This window comes from Larus michahellis, unplaced genomic scaffold (genome assembly GCF_964199755.1).
Source record: "Larus michahellis unplaced genomic scaffold, bLarMic1.1 SCAFFOLD_495, whole genome shotgun sequence".
In the NCBI taxonomy this organism is placed as follows: domain Eukaryota; kingdom Metazoa; phylum Chordata; class Aves; order Charadriiformes; family Laridae; genus Larus; species Larus michahellis.
Window position 1 is genome coordinate 948 of NW_027436162.1, and position 17,874 is coordinate 18,821.

The 17,874-nt window shown below is 66.9% G+C and overlaps 1 protein-coding gene across 1 annotated transcript in view; it reads left to right on the top strand.

Moving 5' to 3' along the window:
• Positions 1–1,343: 1,343 nt before the first annotated feature.
• NEURL4 (neuralized E3 ubiquitin protein ligase 4) overlaps positions 1,344–17,874 on the top strand; it is a gene marked incomplete at both ends in the record, with an annotated part of 29,736 nt that continues 13,205 nt past the window's right edge. The window contains 13 exon segments of the mRNA XM_074571694.1: positions 1,344–1,389; positions 2,700–2,884; positions 4,482–4,593; positions 5,084–5,172; positions 6,057–6,129; positions 7,836–8,124; positions 8,928–9,109; positions 10,022–10,107; positions 10,194–10,356; positions 11,006–11,204; positions 14,394–14,470; positions 14,589–14,667; positions 16,972–17,141. Of these exon segments, the coding sequence (XP_074427795.1) occupies positions 1,344–1,389; positions 2,700–2,884; positions 4,482–4,593; positions 5,084–5,172; positions 6,057–6,129; positions 7,836–8,124; positions 8,928–9,109; positions 10,022–10,107; positions 10,194–10,356; positions 11,006–11,204; positions 14,394–14,470; positions 14,589–14,667; positions 16,972–17,141 (1,750 nt within the window).

Genomic DNA, 17,874 nt, shown 5'->3' on the forward strand with positions numbered 1-17,874 from the left:
GGGAGTTGGGGGGTTTTGGGGGGAGGATTTGAGGGAGTTGGGGGGGAGTTGGGGGGATTTGGGGGAGTTGGGGGGTGGGTTGGAGGGAGTTGGGGCCGGGGGGGTTTGGGGGAGTCGGGGTGACGGAGAAGGGGGTACGGGGGGTCGGGGGTACGGGGGGGTGGGATTTAGGGGTGATGGGGGGGATTTGGGGGTGTTGGGGAGATTTGGGGGGGTACTGGGAGCACTGGGGCGTTACTGGGGGGTGTCAGTGGGTGTTACTGGGAGCACTGGGAGAGTACTGGGGTCGTTACTGGGAGCACTGGGGCTACTGGGTGGGTACTGGGGCCATTACTGGGAGCACTGGGAGGGTACTGGGAGTCGTTACGGGGAGCACTGGTGTTACTGGGGGGACACTCCTGGGTGTTACTGGAAGCACTGGAAAGATACTGGGAGGCGTTACTGGGAGCACTGGTGTGACTGGGAGGCATTACTTGGAGTACTGGGGTTACTGGGACTGTTGCTGGAAGCACTGGGAGAGTACTGAGGACCATTACTGGGAGCACTGGGATTACTGGGGGAGCATTACTGAGCGTTACTGGGTGCACTGGGAGAGTACTGGGAGAGTACCAGGCTTGTTACTGGGAGCACTGGGAGCTGTTACTGGGAGGGTACTGGGGTCGTTACTGGGAGCACTGGGGTTACTGGGGGAGCATTACTGGGTATTACTGGGAGGGTACCGGGGCCGTCACTGGGAGCACTGGTGTGACCGGGGGGGCATTACTGGGTGTTACTGGGAGCACTGGGCGGGTACTGGGAGCTGTTACTGGGAGCACTGGGGTTACTGGGAGGGTACCGGGGCCGTCACTGGGAGCACTGGTGTGACCGGGGGGGCATTACTGGGTGTTACTGGGAGCACTGGGTGGGTACTGGGAGCTGTTACTGGGAGCACTGGGGTTACTGGGAGGGTACCGGGGTCGTTACTGGGAGCACTGGGAGGGTACTGGGAGCACTGGGAGGGTACTGGGAGCTGTTACTGGGAGCACTGGGGGTTACTGGGAGGGTACCGGGGCCGTCACTGGGAGCACTGGTGTGACTGGGGGGGCATTACTGGGTGTTACTGGGCGGGTACTGGGAGCACTGGGGTTACTGGGAGGGTACCGGGGTCGTTACTGGGAGCACTGGGAGGGTACTGGGAGCACTGGGTGTTACTGGGAGCACTGGGCGGGTACTGGGAGCTGTTACTGGGAGCACTGGGGTTACTGGGAGGGTACCGGGGTCGTTACTGGGAGCACTGGTGTGACTGGTGCCCCCCCCACCCCCCCCCAGCGCTGCCCCCCGCCCCGGCCCCCCCCCGGGCCCAGCCCCGTCCCGACAAGTTCCCCGACAGCCTGGACCCCCCCGAGGGCGGTGAGTGACGGGGGCGGGGCCTAACCCGGGGGGCGGGGCCATGGCAGCCCTATCTGTGAATGGGAGTGGGCGGGGCTTGTCCCCGGGGGGCAGAGCCTTTGCCCCACTCCCGGGGGGGGGGGCATGGCTTGAATGGGGAGTGGGTGGGGTCAGCTCCAAAGGGGGCGGGGCTGGGGAAGGGCCTGATGGGCGTGGCCTCTTCGAAGGGGGTGGGGCCTATTCGTGGGTGGGGCCTTCCCTGGGGGCGTGGCCTATTGGTGGGTGGGGCCAGCGCTGGGACCAAGTGGCCACTGTCTCAATGGGGGGGTGGGGGTGGGGGGCGGGGGGCGTGGCCTATCTGGGGCGTGGTCCTCCAAAGGGGGCGTGGCCCACACAGGGGGCGGAGCTTCCCTTTTGCCTTAATGACTGGGGGCGTGGCCTCTCCCAATAAGGGGTGTGGCCTCTTCAGGGGGCGTGGCCCACCCCAGGGGGGCGGAGCTTCCCCCTCTCACTTGTCTTAGTGAATGGGGGTGGGTGGGGGGTGGGTGGCCTTCCCCAAGGGGGCGTGGCCCACCCCAGGGGGCGGAGCCTCTTCCCCTTGTCTTAATGAATGGGGTGGGGGGTGTTCTGGGGGGTGTGGTCTCTCCCAATAGGGGGCGTGGTCTTCCCAAGGGGGCGGAGCCTTCCCCTTTGTCTTAATGAATAGGGGCTGTTCTGGGGGGCGTGGCCTCTCCCAATGGGGGCGTGGTCTTCCCAAGGGGGCGGAGCCTCTTCCCCTTGTCTTAATGAATGGGGGGGTGTTCTGGGGGTCGTGGCCTCTCCCAAGAGGGGGCGTGGTCTTCCCAAGGGGGCGGAGCCTCTTCCCCTTGTCTTAATGAATGGGGGGGTTTTCTGGGGGGTGTGGTCTCTCCCAATAGGGGGCGTGGTCTTCCCAAGGGGGTGGAGCCTCCCCCTTGTCTTAATGGGGCGTGGACTTCCCAAGGGGGCGTGGTCTTCCCAAGGGGGCTGAGCCTCTTCCCCTTGTCTTAATGAATGGGGGGCTGTTCTGGGGGGCGTGGCCTCTCCCAATAGGGGGCGTGGTCTTCCCAAGGGGGCGGAGCCTCCCCTTGTCTTAATGGGGGGGTGTTCTGGGGGGCGTGGTCTCTCCCAATAGGGGGCGTGGTCTTCCCAAGGGGGCGTGGCCCACCCCGGAAAGGGGGGGGGGGGGGCGGGAGCTTCCCCCCTCTCTCACTCGCCTTAACGAACGGGTGGGGGGGGTTTGGGGGGGTGGGGCGTGGCCTCTCCCTGAGTGGGCGTGGCCTACACACACCACACCCCCCCCCCCCCCCCAGGCGCGGCGTGGGCGGGCCCCGGGGCCGCGCTGTCCAATGAGGCGCTGCTGTTCCACGAGAAGTGCGGGGCCCTCATCAAGCTGAGCAATGGGCACAAGACGGCCGAGCGCCGGCGGCCCCTCGACGAGTTCAACAACGGCGTCGTCCTCACCAACCGGCCCCTGCGCGACGGCGAGATGTTCGAGGTGCCCGGGGGGGGGTCCTGGGGGATTTTGGGGGTCCTGGGAGGGGTCCTGGGGGTTTTTTGGGGGGGTCCTGGGAGGCTCCTGCAGGTCTTTTGGGGGCCTTGGGAGACTCATGGGTTTTTTTGGGGAGGTCGTTGGAGGGGGCCTGGGGGCTTTTGGGGGGGTCCTGAGGGGTTTTTGGGAGGCCTGGGGGCTTTAGGGGGGTCCTGAGGGGTTTTTGGGAGTCCTGCGGTTTTTTCAGGGGTCCTGGGAGGGGTCCTGGGGGCCTTTAAGGGATCCTGGGGGGGTTTTTTGGGGTCATTGGAGGGGTCCTGGGAGGCTTCTGGGGTTTTTTGGGGGGGTCATTGGAAGGGGCCTGGGGGCTTTTGGGGGGTCCTGAGGGGTTTTTGGGAGGCCTGGGTTTTTTTGGGGGTCCTGGGAGGGGTCCTGGGGGCCTTTAAGGGATCCTGGGGGGGTTTTTTGGGGTCACTGGAGGGGTCCAGGGGTCCGGGAGGGTCCTGGGGGGTCCTGGGAGGCTTCTGGGGTTTTTTGGGGGGGTCATTGGAAGGCGCCTGGGGGCTTTGGGGGGTCCTGAGGGGTTTTTGGGAGGCCTGGGTTTTTTTGGGGGGTCCTGGGAGGGGTCCTGGGGGCCTTTAAGGGATCCTGGGGGGGGGGTTTGGGGTCATTGGAGGGGTCCAGGGGTCCGGGAGGGTCCTGGGGGGTCCTGGGAGGCTCCTGGGGTTTTTTGGGGGGGTCATTGGAGGAGGTCTTGGGGGGGGGGGGCGGTTTGGGTTCCTGAGAGGGTCCTGGGGGTTTTTTTGGGGGGTCCTGGGAGGCTCCTGCAGGTCTTTTGGGGGCCTTGGGAGGCTCCTGGGTTTTTTTTGGGGGGTCATTGGAGGGGGCCTGGGGGCTTTTGGGGGGTCCCGAGGGGTTTTTGGGAGGCCTGGGGGCTTTTGGGGGGCTCCTGGGAGGGGTCCTGGGGTGGGGGGGGGTGTTTGGGTTCCTGGGAGGGTCCTGGGGGTTTTTGGGGGGTCCTGAAGGGTTTTGGGGAGTCCTGGCGTTTTTGGGGGGGTCCTGGGGGCCTTTAAGGGATTCTGGGGGGAGTTCTTTGGGGGTCATTGGAGGGGTCCTGGGGGAAATTTTTGGGGGTCATTGGAGGGGTCCTGGGGGGTTTTGGGGGGTCCTGGGAGTGGTTCTGGGGGCCTTTAAGGGCTCCTGGGAGGGGGTGGCTGGGGTCATTGGGGGGGTCCTGGGGGGCCCAATGAGGCTGATGGGGGGTCTTAGGGGGGCCATGGGGACCTTAGAAGGGTCCTGGGGGGTGTTACGGGGTCCTGGGGGGCCTTAAAAGGGACTCCCCAGTGTCCTGGGGGAGGGGGGGGCTTACAGAGATCCTGGGGGTCCTGGGGGGGGGGTCTCAGGGGTGTCCCGGTGGGTGTGGGGGGGCTCTTGGGGACAGCACTGGGGACCCGAGGGCGTTTTGGGGACACCTTGGGGACCCTGTGGGCAGCCGGGCGTCCCATGGGGTACCGGGGCTGGGGGGAGGGGGCTATGAGGGGCATCCGGGGGGGTGTTGGGAGGTTTATCCCCCCCCCCCAACTTACCCGCGTCCCCCCCCCAGATCCGTATCGACAAACTGGTGGATAAATGGTCGGGCTCCATCGAGATCGGGGTGACGGCCCATAACCCCAACAGCCTGGAGTACCCCGCCACCATGACCAACCTCCGCTCCGGTGGGCCCCCCCCCCCCCCGCAACGCCCGGGACCCCCCCCCCAACGCCCGGGACCCCCCCAGGACACCTGGGGTCCCCCCCTGGACACCTGGGTCCCCTCGGGAGAGGAGGGGGCTCCCCAGGAGCTGGTGGTTGGGGTTAATTTGGGTGCTCAGATGCTTGAGAGACCCCCCCCCCACAGACACCTGGGTGCCCCCCAGAGGAGAATGGCGACCCCCCCCCCCCGCCCCCCGGACGCCTTGATCCCCCCCCCCCCCCCCCCCCGGCGATGGTGGGATCCCCCCCGGGACACCAGGATCCCCCCCCAGGCCCCCAAGAATGGAGTTGGGGGTCCCCAAAAACCCCTGTTAAAGGGAGAGGGGGGCGGTTCCCGGATGCCTGGGTCCCCTCAGAGGGGGGGTGGGGGCCCCCCCCCACCATGTCATGACCCCCCGTGGGGGCCCCCCCCCACCATGTCATGACCCCCCCACTGTGTCGTGACCCCCCCCAGGCACCATCATGATGAGCGGCTGCGGGATCCTGACCAACGGGAAGGGGACGCGGCGCGAGTACTGCGAGTTCAGCCTCGATGAGCTGCAGGTGACCCCCCCGGGGGCCCCCCAAAATCGGGGGGACCCTCCCCCCCTCCCCCCCCCCGGGATCCCTAAAACCCCCCCCGGGACCCCTAAAAACCCCCCAGGACCCCCCCAAACCCACCCAGAACCTCCCAAGATTGGGGGGACCCCCCAAAATCAGGAGTGACCCCCACCTCGGGGACCCCCCAAAGCCCCCCCCCGGGGGGCCCCCAAAATCGAGGGACACCCCCCCCCCCCCGACCACTAAAATCCCCCCCCGGGGGTCCCCCGGAATCAAGGGGATGCCCCCTCAACCCCCTCCCCCCCCCCCGCCCGGGGACCCCCCAAAACTCCCCTGAGAGCCCTCCCCAAAATTGGGGGGACCCCCCCAACCTCCCCCGGGACCCCCAAAACCACCTGAGCGCCCCCCCCAAAATTCAGGACCCCCCCAACTTTTTGGGACACCCCCGCCCCCGGCACAAACTCCCCGTGGGACCCCCGAAACCTCCCCAGGGCCCCCCCAAAATCAGGAATTCCCCCCCCCCAGCACCGCCAGACCCCCCCCAAAAACCACCTGAGGCCCCCCCCAAAATCAGGAATTCCCTCCCCAGCCCCCCCGGGCCCCCCAAAATCTGAAGAACTCCCCCCCCCCCCCTTTCCCGGGACCCCCAACTTTCCCCCCGGGGGGGTGTCCCAGTGTTGTGTCGTCCCCCCCCGTGTCCCCACTGTCCCCAGCAGGGGTTTGGGGGGTCCTCACCGGTGTTGTGTGTCCCCCCCCGCCCAGTCCCTGGCCCCCCAACCCCTCGAGGACACCCCGGGGATGTGGGGGGGGGCCCGCCTCAGATTTGGGGGGGGGCCCGTTGTCACCTGTGTCCCCCGTGTGTCGTCCCCCCCCCCCCCCCCCCGCAGGAAGGGGACCACATCGGGCTGACCAGGAAAGCCAACAACGCCCTTCACTTCTACATCAACGGCATCGACCAAGGTGGGGGGCACGGGGACACCCCCGGGGGGGACACACACACACACACGGGGACGTGGGGACACCCCCCCCCACAGCCCCCCGGCGGCCCCCCATCGACACCCTGGGGATGGGAGGGGACCCGGGGACACCGAGGTGGCTCTTGGGGATGTCCCCACCCGTGGGGCGTCTGCCACGTTGGCACCCCGTGTCCTTGAGGGACGCCACGGTGGCTCTTGGTGGTGTCCCCACCCATGGGGTGTCCCCCATGTTGACACCCCGTGACCTTGGGGACACCAGGGTGGCTCTTGGGGATGTCCCCACCCATGGATTGTCCCCCATGTTGAGGCCCCGTGACCTTGAGGGACACCACGGTGGCTCTTGATGGTGTCCCCACCCATGGATTGTCCTTCACGTTGAGGCCCCGTGACCTTGGGGACACCAAGGTGGTTCTTGGGGACATCGCCATCCATGGGGTGTCTCCCACGTCGATGCCCTGTGTCCTTGAGGGACACCACGGTGGCTCTTGGTGGTGTCCCCACCCATGGGTTGTCCCCCATGTTGACGCCCCGTGAGCTTGGGGATGTCCCCATCCATGGGGTGTCCCCTATGTTGAGGCCCCGTGAGCTTGGGGACACCAAGGTGGCTCCTGGGGACATCGCCATCCATGGGGTGTCCCCCACGTTGATGCCCCGTGTCCTTGAGGGACACCGAGGTGGCTCTTGATGATGTCCCCACCCATGGGTTGTCCCCCATGTTGACACCCCGTGACCTTGGGGACACCAAGGTGGTTCTTGGGGACATCGCCATCCATGGGGTGTCCCCCACGTCGATGCCCTGTGTCCTTGAGGGACACCACGGTGGCTCTTGGTGGTGTCCCCACCCATGGGTTGTCCCCCATGTTGACGCCCCATGACCTTGGGGATGTCCCCATCCATGGGGTGTCCCCTATGTTGAGGCCCCGTGACCTTGGGGACACCAAGGTGGTTCTTGGGGACATCGCCATCCATGGGGTGTCCCCCACGTCGATGCCTTGTGTCCTTGAGGGACACCACGGTGGCTCTTGGTGGTGTCCCCACCCATGGGTTGTCCCCCATGTTGACGCCCTGTGAGCTTGGGGATGTCCCCATCCATGGGGTGTCCCCTATGTTGAGGCCCCGTGAGCTTGGGGACACCAAGGTGGCTCCTGGGGACATCGCCATCCATGGGGTGTCCCCCACGTTGATGCCCCGTGTCCTTGAGGGACACCGAGGTGGCTCTTGATGATGTCCCCATCCATGGGTTGTCCCCCATGTTGACACCCCGTGACCTTGGGGACACCAGGGTGGCTCTTGGGGATGTCCCCATCTATGGGTTGTCCCCTATGTTGAGGCCCCATGACCCTGGGGACACCAAGGTGGCTCCTGGGGACATCGCCATCCATGGGGTGTCCCCCATGTTGATGCCCCGTGGCCTTGAGGGACACCGAGGTGGCTCTTGATGATGTCCCCACCCATGGGCTGTCCCCCATGTTGAGGCCCCGTGACCTTGGGGACACCAAGGTGGCTCCTGGGGACATTGCCGTCTATGGGGTATCCTCCATGTTGACACCCCGTGACCTTGGGGACACCAGGGTGGCTCTTGGGGATGTCCCCATCCACGGGCCATCCCCGATGTTGATGCCCCATGACCTTGAGGAGACCAGGGTGTCCCCAGGGCGGCTGCGGTGACGTCCCTGTCCCCGTCCCCAGGGGTGGCGACGACGCTGACCCCGTTGGTGGTCTACGGGGTGGTGGACCTCTACGGGATGGCGGTGAAGGTGACCATCGTCCACAACCACAACCACAGCGACCGCCTGCGCCGCAACAACGCCATCCTGAGGGCGTTGTCCCCCGAGGGTGGCCGACGTCCCCCGGTGTCCCCTCAGCCCCCCGCTGGGCCACCGGCCGGGCCACCGCCGCCCCCCCGCCTCCTCTTCCACCCCAACTGCGGGCAGAAGGCGGCCGTGGTCAACGAGGGACGCACGGCTCTGCGGCCACAGTGAGTGACACGGGGACAGGGGGGTCTGGGGGGACTTGGGGACGCGGCGGGCTGGAGATGGCCTTGTGGTCACAGCGAGTGACCGCGTCCCCTTTGGTGTGATGGGTCCGTCCCTGATGTCCTGGTTGATGTGGTGTCCGGTGTCCCCAACACCGGGGTCCCCATTGACGTAGTGTCCCCAACCCTGACGTCCCCGTTGACGTGGTGTCCTCGTCCTTAGCGTCCTGCTTGATGTGATGTCCTGGTGTCCCCGTCCCTGGTGTCCCTCTTGACGTGCTGGCCCCGTCCCTGGCGTCCCCGTCCTTGGTGTCCCCATTGAAGTGGTGGCCCTATTCTGGTGTCACCGTTGACATGGTGTCTCCAACTCTCACGTCCCCATTGACATGGTGTCCCCCACCCTGATGTCCCCGTTGACGTGGTGAACCCATCCGTGGTGTCCCTGCTGATGCTGTGTCCTTGGGTCCCCGTCCCTGGTGTCCCCGTTGACATGATGGACCCACCCCCGTGTCCCCACTGATGTTGTGTCCTTGTGTCCCCATCTTTGATGTCCCTGGTGACATGATGGACCCATCCTGGTGTCCCCACTGACGTTGTGTCCTTCTGTCCCCGTCCCTGGTGTCCCCCTCGACGTGGTGTCGCCGTCCCTGGTGTCCCCCTCGACGTGGTGTCTTTGTGTCCCCATTGACGTGACGGGCCCATCCCCCACGTCCCCGCTGACGCGGTGTCCCCACGTCTCTGCTGACGTGCCGGACCCGTCCCTCATCCCCCTGGTGACGCGGTGTCCCCCGTGTCCCCGTCCCCAGCGCCACGGACGACTTCAACCACGGGGTGGTGCTGAGCGCCCGGGCGCTGCGGGACAACGAGCTCTTCCAGGTCCGCATCGACAAGATGGTGGACAAGTGGGCGGGGTCCATCGAGATCGGGGTCACCACCCACAACCCCGCCTACCTCCAGCTGCCCTCCACCATGACCAACCTGCGCTCAGGTGGGTCCCCAACGTCACCGTGGCGTCCCCGACATCTCCGAGAGGTCTCCGTGGGGTCCCCAACATCTTCCTGGGGTTCTCATGGGGTTCCCAACATCTCCGTGGGGTCCCCAGCATCTCCGAGGGGTTCCCATGGGTCCCCAATGTCCCCATGGAGTCAATACCTGTCCCCAGGGTGTCCCCAGCCACTCCTGAGTCTCCGCAGGGCGTCCCCAGCCACTCCAGGATGTCCCTAGGCCACCTTGAGCCACCTCAGGGTGTCCCCAGGGCATCTCCAGCCACTCTAGGGTGTCCCTGGCCATCCCAGGGTGTCCCTGGGGTGTCCTCAGTCCGTCTCTAACCACTCCAGGGTGTCCCCAAACCACCCCTGTGTCTCCTCAGACCATCTCCAGCCGCTCTAAGGTGTCCCCAGGGTGTCCCCAGGACACCTCGAGCCACTCCAGGGTGTCCCCATCCATCCCAGGCTGTCCCCAAGGTGTCCCCAGGGCATCTCCAGCCACTCCAGGGCATCCCCAGCCCCCCCAAGATGTCCCTGGGGTGTCCTCAGGCCATCTCAAACCACCCCAAGGTGGCCCCAGGACACCTTGAGCCACTCCAGGTTGTCCCCAGGGCATCCCCAGCCCCCCCAAGATGTCCCTGGGGTGTCCCCAGGCCATCTCAAACCACCCCAAGGTGGCCCCAGGACACCTTGAGCCACTGCAGGGTGTCCCCATCCATCCCAGGCTGTCCCCGAGGTGTCCCCAGGGCACCTCCAGCCACTCCAGGGCGTCCCCAGCCCCCCCAAGATGTCCCTGGGGTGTCCTCAGGCCATCTCAAACCACCCCAAGCTGTCCCCTCGGCCACTCCCGGGTGTCCCCAACCCACCGTCCCCTCCACGGCTCGTGTCCCCAACCCTGTCCCCTGTCCCCGCAGGCACCTGGATGATGACGGGCAACGGGGTGATGCACAACGGCACCACCGTCCTGGACGAGTACGGCCACAACCTCGACCGCCTCAAGGTGGGGACAACCCGGAGGCCGTGGGGCAGGGGACAACCTCCCCCCTCCGGTGTCCCTTGTCCCCGGGTGACGCGTGTCCCCTGCAGGCGGGGGACACGGTGGGGGTGGTCCGCAGGGACGATGGCACCCTCCACTTCTTCGTCAACGGGGCGGCGCAGGGACCCGCCGCTTGGAACGTCCCCCCCAACGTCTACGCCGTGGTGGACCTCTACGGCCAGGCCGCCCAGGCCACCATCGTGGAGGACGGCGGTGAGCTACTGGGGACACTGGAGCTCGGGGGGGGGACACAACCGGGGAGGTCAGAGGTGGAGTTTTGGGGGGGTTTGGGGACATCAGGGGGTGGGTTTGGGGGACCTGGGGACAGCAGGGGGTGGGTTTGGGGAGGTTGGGGACATCAAGAGGTGGGTTTGAGGGGGTTGGGGACACCAGGAGGTGGGTTTGGGGGTGACAGGGGTCCTGGGGACATCACAGGGTGGGTTTGAGGGACCTGGGGACATCCGGGGGTACGTTTGGGGGGGCCTGGGGACATCAGGGGGTGGGTTTGGGGACATGGGGGACACCATGATGTTGGGTTTGGGGGGGACAAGGGGTCCTGGGGACATCAGAAGTGGAGTTTGAGGGGACCTGGGGACATCAGGGGATGGGTTTGGGGGACCTGGGGACATTGGGGACACCATGGTGTTGGGTTTGGGGGGGGTCAGGGGTCCTGGGGGACACCAGACGTGACGTTTGAGGGGCTTTGGGGACATCCCGGGGTGGGTTTGGGGCACCCGGGGACAGCGGGGTGTTGGGTTTGTGGGACATCAAGGACTCCGGGGGGGGCAGGGGCAATATTGGGGTGCCAGAGCCCCCCCCCGCCTTGGGGTTGACGGGCGCTCTGCGTGCGTGCGTCCCCCAGAGGTGACGTCGGTGGGGGGCGATGGCTCGGAGGGTGACACCCCGGGGTCCCCCGAAAGCCCCTCCCCGGGGGGTTCCCCCAGCGACCTGCGCTTCCACCGCCTGCACGGCACCAACGCCGTCATCACCAACGGCGGGCGCACGGCGCTGCGCCAGAACTGCCGCTCCGAGTTCAACGACGCCATCGTCATCTCCAACCGGTCAGGGGCGCCCCCAAAAACCCCACCCTGGGCCCCAAAACCCATCCTAAACCCCCAAAACCCCCCACCCTGGGCCCCAAAACCCATCCTAAACCACCAAAACCCCCCACCCTGGGCCCCAAAACCCATCCTAAACCCCCAAAACCCCCCACCCTGGGCCCCAAAACCCATCCTAAACCCCCAAAACCCCCATCCTGGGCCCCAAAACCCATCCTAAACCCCCAAAACCCCCATCCTGGGCCCCAAAACCCATCCTAAACTCCCAAAACCCCCATCCTGGGCCCCAAAACCCATCCTAAACCCCCAAAACCCCCATCCTGGGCCCCAAAACCCATCCTAAACCCCCAAAACCCCCATCCTGGGCCCCAAAACCCATCCTAAACCCCCAAAACCCCCATCCTGGGCCCCAAAACCCATCCTAAACCCCAAAACCCATCCTAAACCCCCAAAACCCCCACCCCGTGCCACAAAAACCCACCCTAAACCCCAAAACCCCCACCCTGGGCCCCAAAACCCATCCTAAACCCCCAAAACCTCCACCCCGTGCCACAAAAACCCACCCTAAACCCCAAAACCCCCATCCTGGGCCCCAAAACCCCCATCCTGGGCCCCAAAACCCCCCATCCTGGGCCCCAAAAACCCCACACTGGGCCCATAAAAACCCATCCTAAACCCCAAAAACTCACCCTGGGCCCCAAAAACCTATCCTAAACCCCAAAACCCCCCATCCTGGGCCCCAAAACCCCCATCCTGGGCCCATAAAACCCCATCCTGGGCCCCCAAAACCCCACCCTAAACCCCAAACCCCCCATCCTGGGCCCCAAAAACCCCACACTGGGCCCATAAAACCCCATCCTGGGCCCCAAAAACCCCACACTGGGCCCCAAAACCCATCCTAAACCCCAAAAACCCCATCCTGGGCCCCCAAACCCCCCATGCTAAACCCCAACACACCCCATCCTGGGCCCCAAAACTCATCCTAAACCCCCAAAACCCCCCACCCTGGGCCCCAAAAACTCACCCTGGGCCCCAAAAACCCATCCTAAACCCCAAAAACCCCCATCCTGGGCCCCAAAACCCATCCTAAACCCCAAAAACCCCCATCCTGGGCCCCAAAACCCATCCTAAACCCCAAAAACCCCACCTTGGACCCCAAAAATCTGCCCCAAACCAGCCCCTGGGTCCCCAAATCTGCCCCAGGTTGGTCTCTGGACCCTCAAATCTGCTCCCCAAAACTGCCCCTGTAACCCCAAATCTGCCCCAAACCCTGTCCTCGAGCCCCCGAATCTGCCCCAAACTGGCCCCTGGGTCCCCAAATCTGCCCCAGGTTGGTCTCTGGACCCTCAAATCTGCCCCCAGGTCCCCAAAACTGCCCCTGTAACCCCCGAATCTGCCCCAAACCCTGTTCTCGAGCCCCCGAATCTGTCCCAAACTGGCCCCCGGGTCCCCAAATCTGCCCCAGGCTGGTCCTAGCGCCACCAAACCTGCCCCTGGGTCCCCAAATCTGCCCCTGTGCCCCCAAACCTGCCCCAAATCTGCCCCTGCACCCTCAAATCTGCCCCAAACCCTGCCCTCGAGTCCCCAAACCTGCCTCTGATCCCCCAAATCTGCCCCTGGCTCCCCAAACATGCCCCAAACCCTGTCCCTGATCCCCCAGATCTGCCCCTGGGTCCCCATATCTGCCCCTGGGTCCCCAAATCTGCCCCAAACCCTGTCCTCGAGCCCCCAGACCTGCCCCTGGGTCCCTAAATCTGCCCCAGACCCTGTCCTCGAGCCCCCAAATCTGCCCCTGGGTCCCCAAACCTGCCCCAAATCTGCTCCTCCACCCCCAAATCTGCCCCAAATCTGCCCCCGCGCCCCCAGACCTGCCCCTGGGTCCCCAAATCTGCCCCAGACCCTGTCCTCGAGCCCCCAAACCTGCCCCTGGGTCCCCAAATCTGCCCCAGACCCTGTCCTCGAGCCCCCAGATCTGCCCCTGGGTCCCCAAATCTGCCCCTGTGCCCCCAAACCTGCCCCATATCTGCCCCTGGGTCCCCAAATCTGCCCCAAACCCTGTCCTCGAGCCCCCAGATCTGCCCCTGGGTCCCCAAACCTGCCCCAAATCTGCTCCTCCACCCCCAAATCTGCCCCAAATCTGCCCCCGCGCCCCCAAATCTGCCCCTGTGCCCCCAAACCTGCCCCATATCTGCCCCTGGGTCCCCAAATCTGCCCCAGACCCTGTCCTCGAGCCCCCAAACCTGCCCCTGGGTCCCCAAATCTGCCCCTGGGTCCCCAAACCTGCCCCATATCTGCCCCTGGGTCCCCAAATCTGCCCCAAACCCTGTCCTCGAGCCCCCAGATCTGCCCCTGGGTCCCCAAACCTGCCCCAAATCTGCTCCTCCACCCCCAAATCTGCCCCAAATCTGCCCCCGCGCCCCCAAATCTGCCCCTGGGTCCCCAAACCTGCCCCATATCTGCCCCTGGGTCCCCAAATCTGCCCCAGACCCTGTCCTCGAGCCCCCAAACCTGCCCCTGGGTCCCCAAATCTGCCCCAGACCCTGTCCTCGAGCCCCCAGATCTGCCCCTGGGTCCCCAAATCTGCCCCTGTGCCCCCAAACCTGCCCCATATCTGCCCCTGGGTCCCCAAATCTGCCCCAAACCCTGTCCTCGAGCCCCCAAATCTGCCCCTGGGTCCCCAAACCTGCCCCAAATCTGCTCCTTCACCCCCAAATCTGCCCCAAATCTGCCCCCGCGCCCCCAAATCTGCCCCTGTGCCCCCAAACCTGCCCCATATCTGCCCCTGGGTCCCCAAATCTGCCCCAGACCCTGTCCTCGAGCCCCCAGATCTGCCCCTGGGTCCCCAGATCTGCCCCTGGGTCCCCAAACCTGCCCCATATCTCCCCCTGGGTCCCCAAACCTGCCCCATATCTCCCCCTGGGTCCCCAAATCTGCCCCAAACCCTGTCCTCGAGCCACCAAATCTGCCCCTGGGTCCCCAAACCTGCCCCAAATCTGCTCCTCCACCCCCAAATCTGCCCCAGACCCTGCCCCCGCGCCCCCAAACCTGCCCCATTTCACCCCAAATCCCCCCTCGGGGTGCTCCCCCCGCCTCCCAGCACCCCCCTGGGGGGGTCCCCTGTCCCCCTCGTGTCCCCCTCGTGTCCCCCCCCCAGGGTTTTGGGGTGTCCCACAGTGACCCCCGTGTCCCCAGGGCGCTGCGGGACGGGGAGCTCTTCGAGATCGTCATCCAGAAGATGGTGGATCGTTGGTCCGGCTCCATCGAGGCGGGTGAGAGGGGACAGGAGGGGACACCGCGGGGGCGGGGGGGGACACACCCCGCACCCCTCCCCCTCTCCTGCCATCCCCCCCCCCCAAAATGTGTCCCCCCCCGGCCTTGTCCCCGCAGGCGTCACCGCCATCCGCCCCGAGGACCTGGAGTTCCCCAACACCATGACGGACATCGACTACGACACCTGGATGCTGAGGTGGGGCGGGGGGGACACCGCTGTCACCTGGGGGGGACACACACCGCTGTCACCTGGGGGGGGACGGGACGGGACACACACACCTCGGTCCCCAAGGGGCTACCTCAGTCCCCCCGGGGGCCACCTGGGGCCCCAAGGGGCTCTCCTGGGCCACCAGGTTCCTCCAGGGGTCCCCGTCCCTTGTCCATCCTTCTCTTGTCCCCAAGGTCCCCTTCTGTGTCCCCAAGGTCCCCTTCTGTCCCCAAAGGGACACATCTTGTGCTTGGTGTCCCCTGGGGGCCACCTGGGTCCCTCTGGGGCCACCTGGGGCCCCAAGGGGCTCTCCTGGGCCACCAGGTTCCTCCAGGGGTCCCCGTCCCTTCTCCATCCTTCTCTTGTCCCCAAGGTCCCCTTCTGTCCCCAAAGGGACACATCTTGTGCTTGGTGTCCCCTGGGGGCCACCTGGGTCCCTCTGGGGCCACCTGGGTCCCCGAGGGGCTCTCCTGGGCCACCAGGTTCCTCCAGGGGTCCCTTGGGGGGGGTCCCTGTCCCTTGTCCATCCCTCTCTTGTTCCCAAGGGTCCATGTCTTGTCCTTGGTGTCCCCAAGGGGCCACCTCTGTCACCAAGGGGCCGCCTGGGTCCCCCCGGGGGCTCTCCTGGGGCCCCAAGGGGCTCTCCTGGGCCACCAGGTTCCTCCGGGGGTCCCTGTCCCTTGTCCATCCCTCTCTTGTCCCCAAGGTCCCCAAGGCTCCAGGTCTTGTCCTTGGTGTCCCCATCCTGGTGTCCCCTTGTCCCTGCCGTGTCCCCCTCCACGTCCCCATCCCTGTGTCCCCCCATGTCCCCAGAGGACCCCGGACCACCCCAACTCCCCGTGGGCCACCTGCACGGTGCCAACGCGGGGTCCATTGTCCCCCCCTTGGTGTCCCCGTCCCTGCCGTGTCCCTCCACGGTGTCCCCATCCTGGTGTCCCCTTGTCCCTGCTGTGTCCCCATCCCCATTCCCGTGTCCCCCCATGGCCCCCTGGACCACCCCAACTCCCCGTGGGCCACCCGCCTGGTGCCAACACGGGGTCCGTTGTCCCCCCTTGGTGTCCCCGTCCCTGCCACGGTGTCCCCATCCTGGTGTCCCCTTGTCCCCGCTGCGTCCCCGTCCCCATATCCCCATCCCCGTGTCCCCTCCGTGTCCCCCCCACGTCCCCAGGGAACCCCGGGCCACCCCGACTCCCCGTGGGCCACCCGCAGGGTGCCAACACCGGGGGTCCCATGACCCCATCCTGGTGTCCCATCGTCCCTGCCGTGTCCCCATCCCCCTGTCCCCCTCCGTGTCCCCCCCCCGGGCCACCCCAGCTCCCCGTGGGCCACCTGCCTGGTGCCAACGCGGGGTCCATTGTCCCCCCTTGGTGTCCCCGTCCCTGCCGTGTCCCTCCATGGTGTCCCCATCCTGGTGTCCCCTTGTCCCTGCTGTGTCCCCATCTCCGTATCCCCATCCCCGTGTCCCCTCCGTGGCACCCCGGGCCACCCCGACTCCCCGTGGGCCACCCGCACGGTACCAACGCGGGGTCCATTGTCCCCCCCTTGGTGTCCCCGTCCCTGCCACGGTGTCCCCATCGTGGTGTCCCCTTGTCCCTGCTGTGTCCCCATCTCCGTATCCCCATCCCCGTGTCCCCTCCGTGTCCCCCCCACGTCCCCAGGGGACCCCGGGCCACCCCGACTCCCTGTGGGCCACCCACAGGGTGCCAACACCGGGGGTCCCATGACCCCATCCTGGTGTCCCATCGTCCCTGCCGTGTCCCCATCCCCCTGTCCCCCTCCGTGTCCCCCCCCCGGGCCACCCCAGCTCCCCGTGGGCCACCTGCCTGGTGCCAACACGGGGTCCATTGTCCCCCCCTTGGTGTCCCCGTCCCTGCCGTGTCCCTCCATGGTGTCCCCATCCTGGTGTCCCCTTGTCCCTGCTGTGTCCCCATCTCCGTATCCCCATCCCCGTGTCCCCTCTGTGTCCCCCCCACGTCCCCAGGGCACCCCGGGCCACCCCGACTCCCCGTGGGCCACCCGCACGGTGCCAACGCGGGGTCCATTGTCCCCCCCTTGGTGTCCCCGTCCCTGCCGTGTCCCTCCATGGTGTCCCCATCCTGGTGTCCCCTTGTCCCCGCTGCGTCCCCGTCCCCGTATCGCCATCCCCGTGTCCCCCCACGTCCCCAGGGGACCCCGGGCCACCCCAGCTCCCCGTGGGCCACCCGCCTGGTGCCGACACGGGCTCCCATCTCCCCCCTCGTGTTGTCCGCGTCCCCCCCCCAATGCCGGGTGTCCCCGCCGGTGTCCCCGCAGCGGCACGGCCATCATGCAGGACGGCAACACCATGCGGAACAACTACGGCTGCGACCTGGACTCGCTGGGGACGGGGTCGCGCATCGGGATGATGAGGACGGCGCGGGGCGACCTGCGCTACTTCATCAACGGCGCCGACCAGGGCGTCGCCTGCTCGGGGCTGCCGGCCGGTGAGGGGACGCGGTGGGGACACAAGGGACGTGGTGGGGACGGGGAGTGGGGGGACAGGGGGGGCTGCGTCGGCACAGGGGGGGGTCGCGTCCCGGGGCCCTGGGATGGTCTGGGGTCCCCTGGGGCCATGGGGACAGGGACATGGTGGGGGGACGGGGACACAAGTGACGTGGTGGGGACATGGGGACGGGGGGACAGGGGGGGCTGTGTCGGCACAGGGGGGGTCACGTCCCGGGGACCTGGGATGCTCCGGGGTCCCCTGGGGCCATGGGGACAGGGACATGGTGGGGGGACGGGGACACAAGGGACGTGGTGGGGACATGGGGACGGGGATGGGGGGACAGGGGGGGCTGCGTCGGCACAGGGGGGGGTCACGTCCCGGGGACCTGGGATGGTCTGGGGTCCCCTGGGGCCATGGGGACAGGGCCATGGAGGGGGACATGGGGACGGGGACACAAGGGACATGGTGGGGACATGGGGACACGGGGACGGGGATGGGGGGACAGGGGGGGCTGCGTCGGCACAGGGGGGGTCGCGTCCCGGGGACCTGGGATGGTCTGGGGTCCCCTGGGGCCATGGGGACAGGGACATGGAGGGGGACATGGGGACGGGGACACAAGGGACATGGTGGGGACATGGGGACACGGGGACGGGGATGGGGGGACAGGGGGGGCTGCGTCGGCACAGGGGGGGTCGCGTCCCGGGGACCTGGGATGCTCCGGGGTCTCCTGG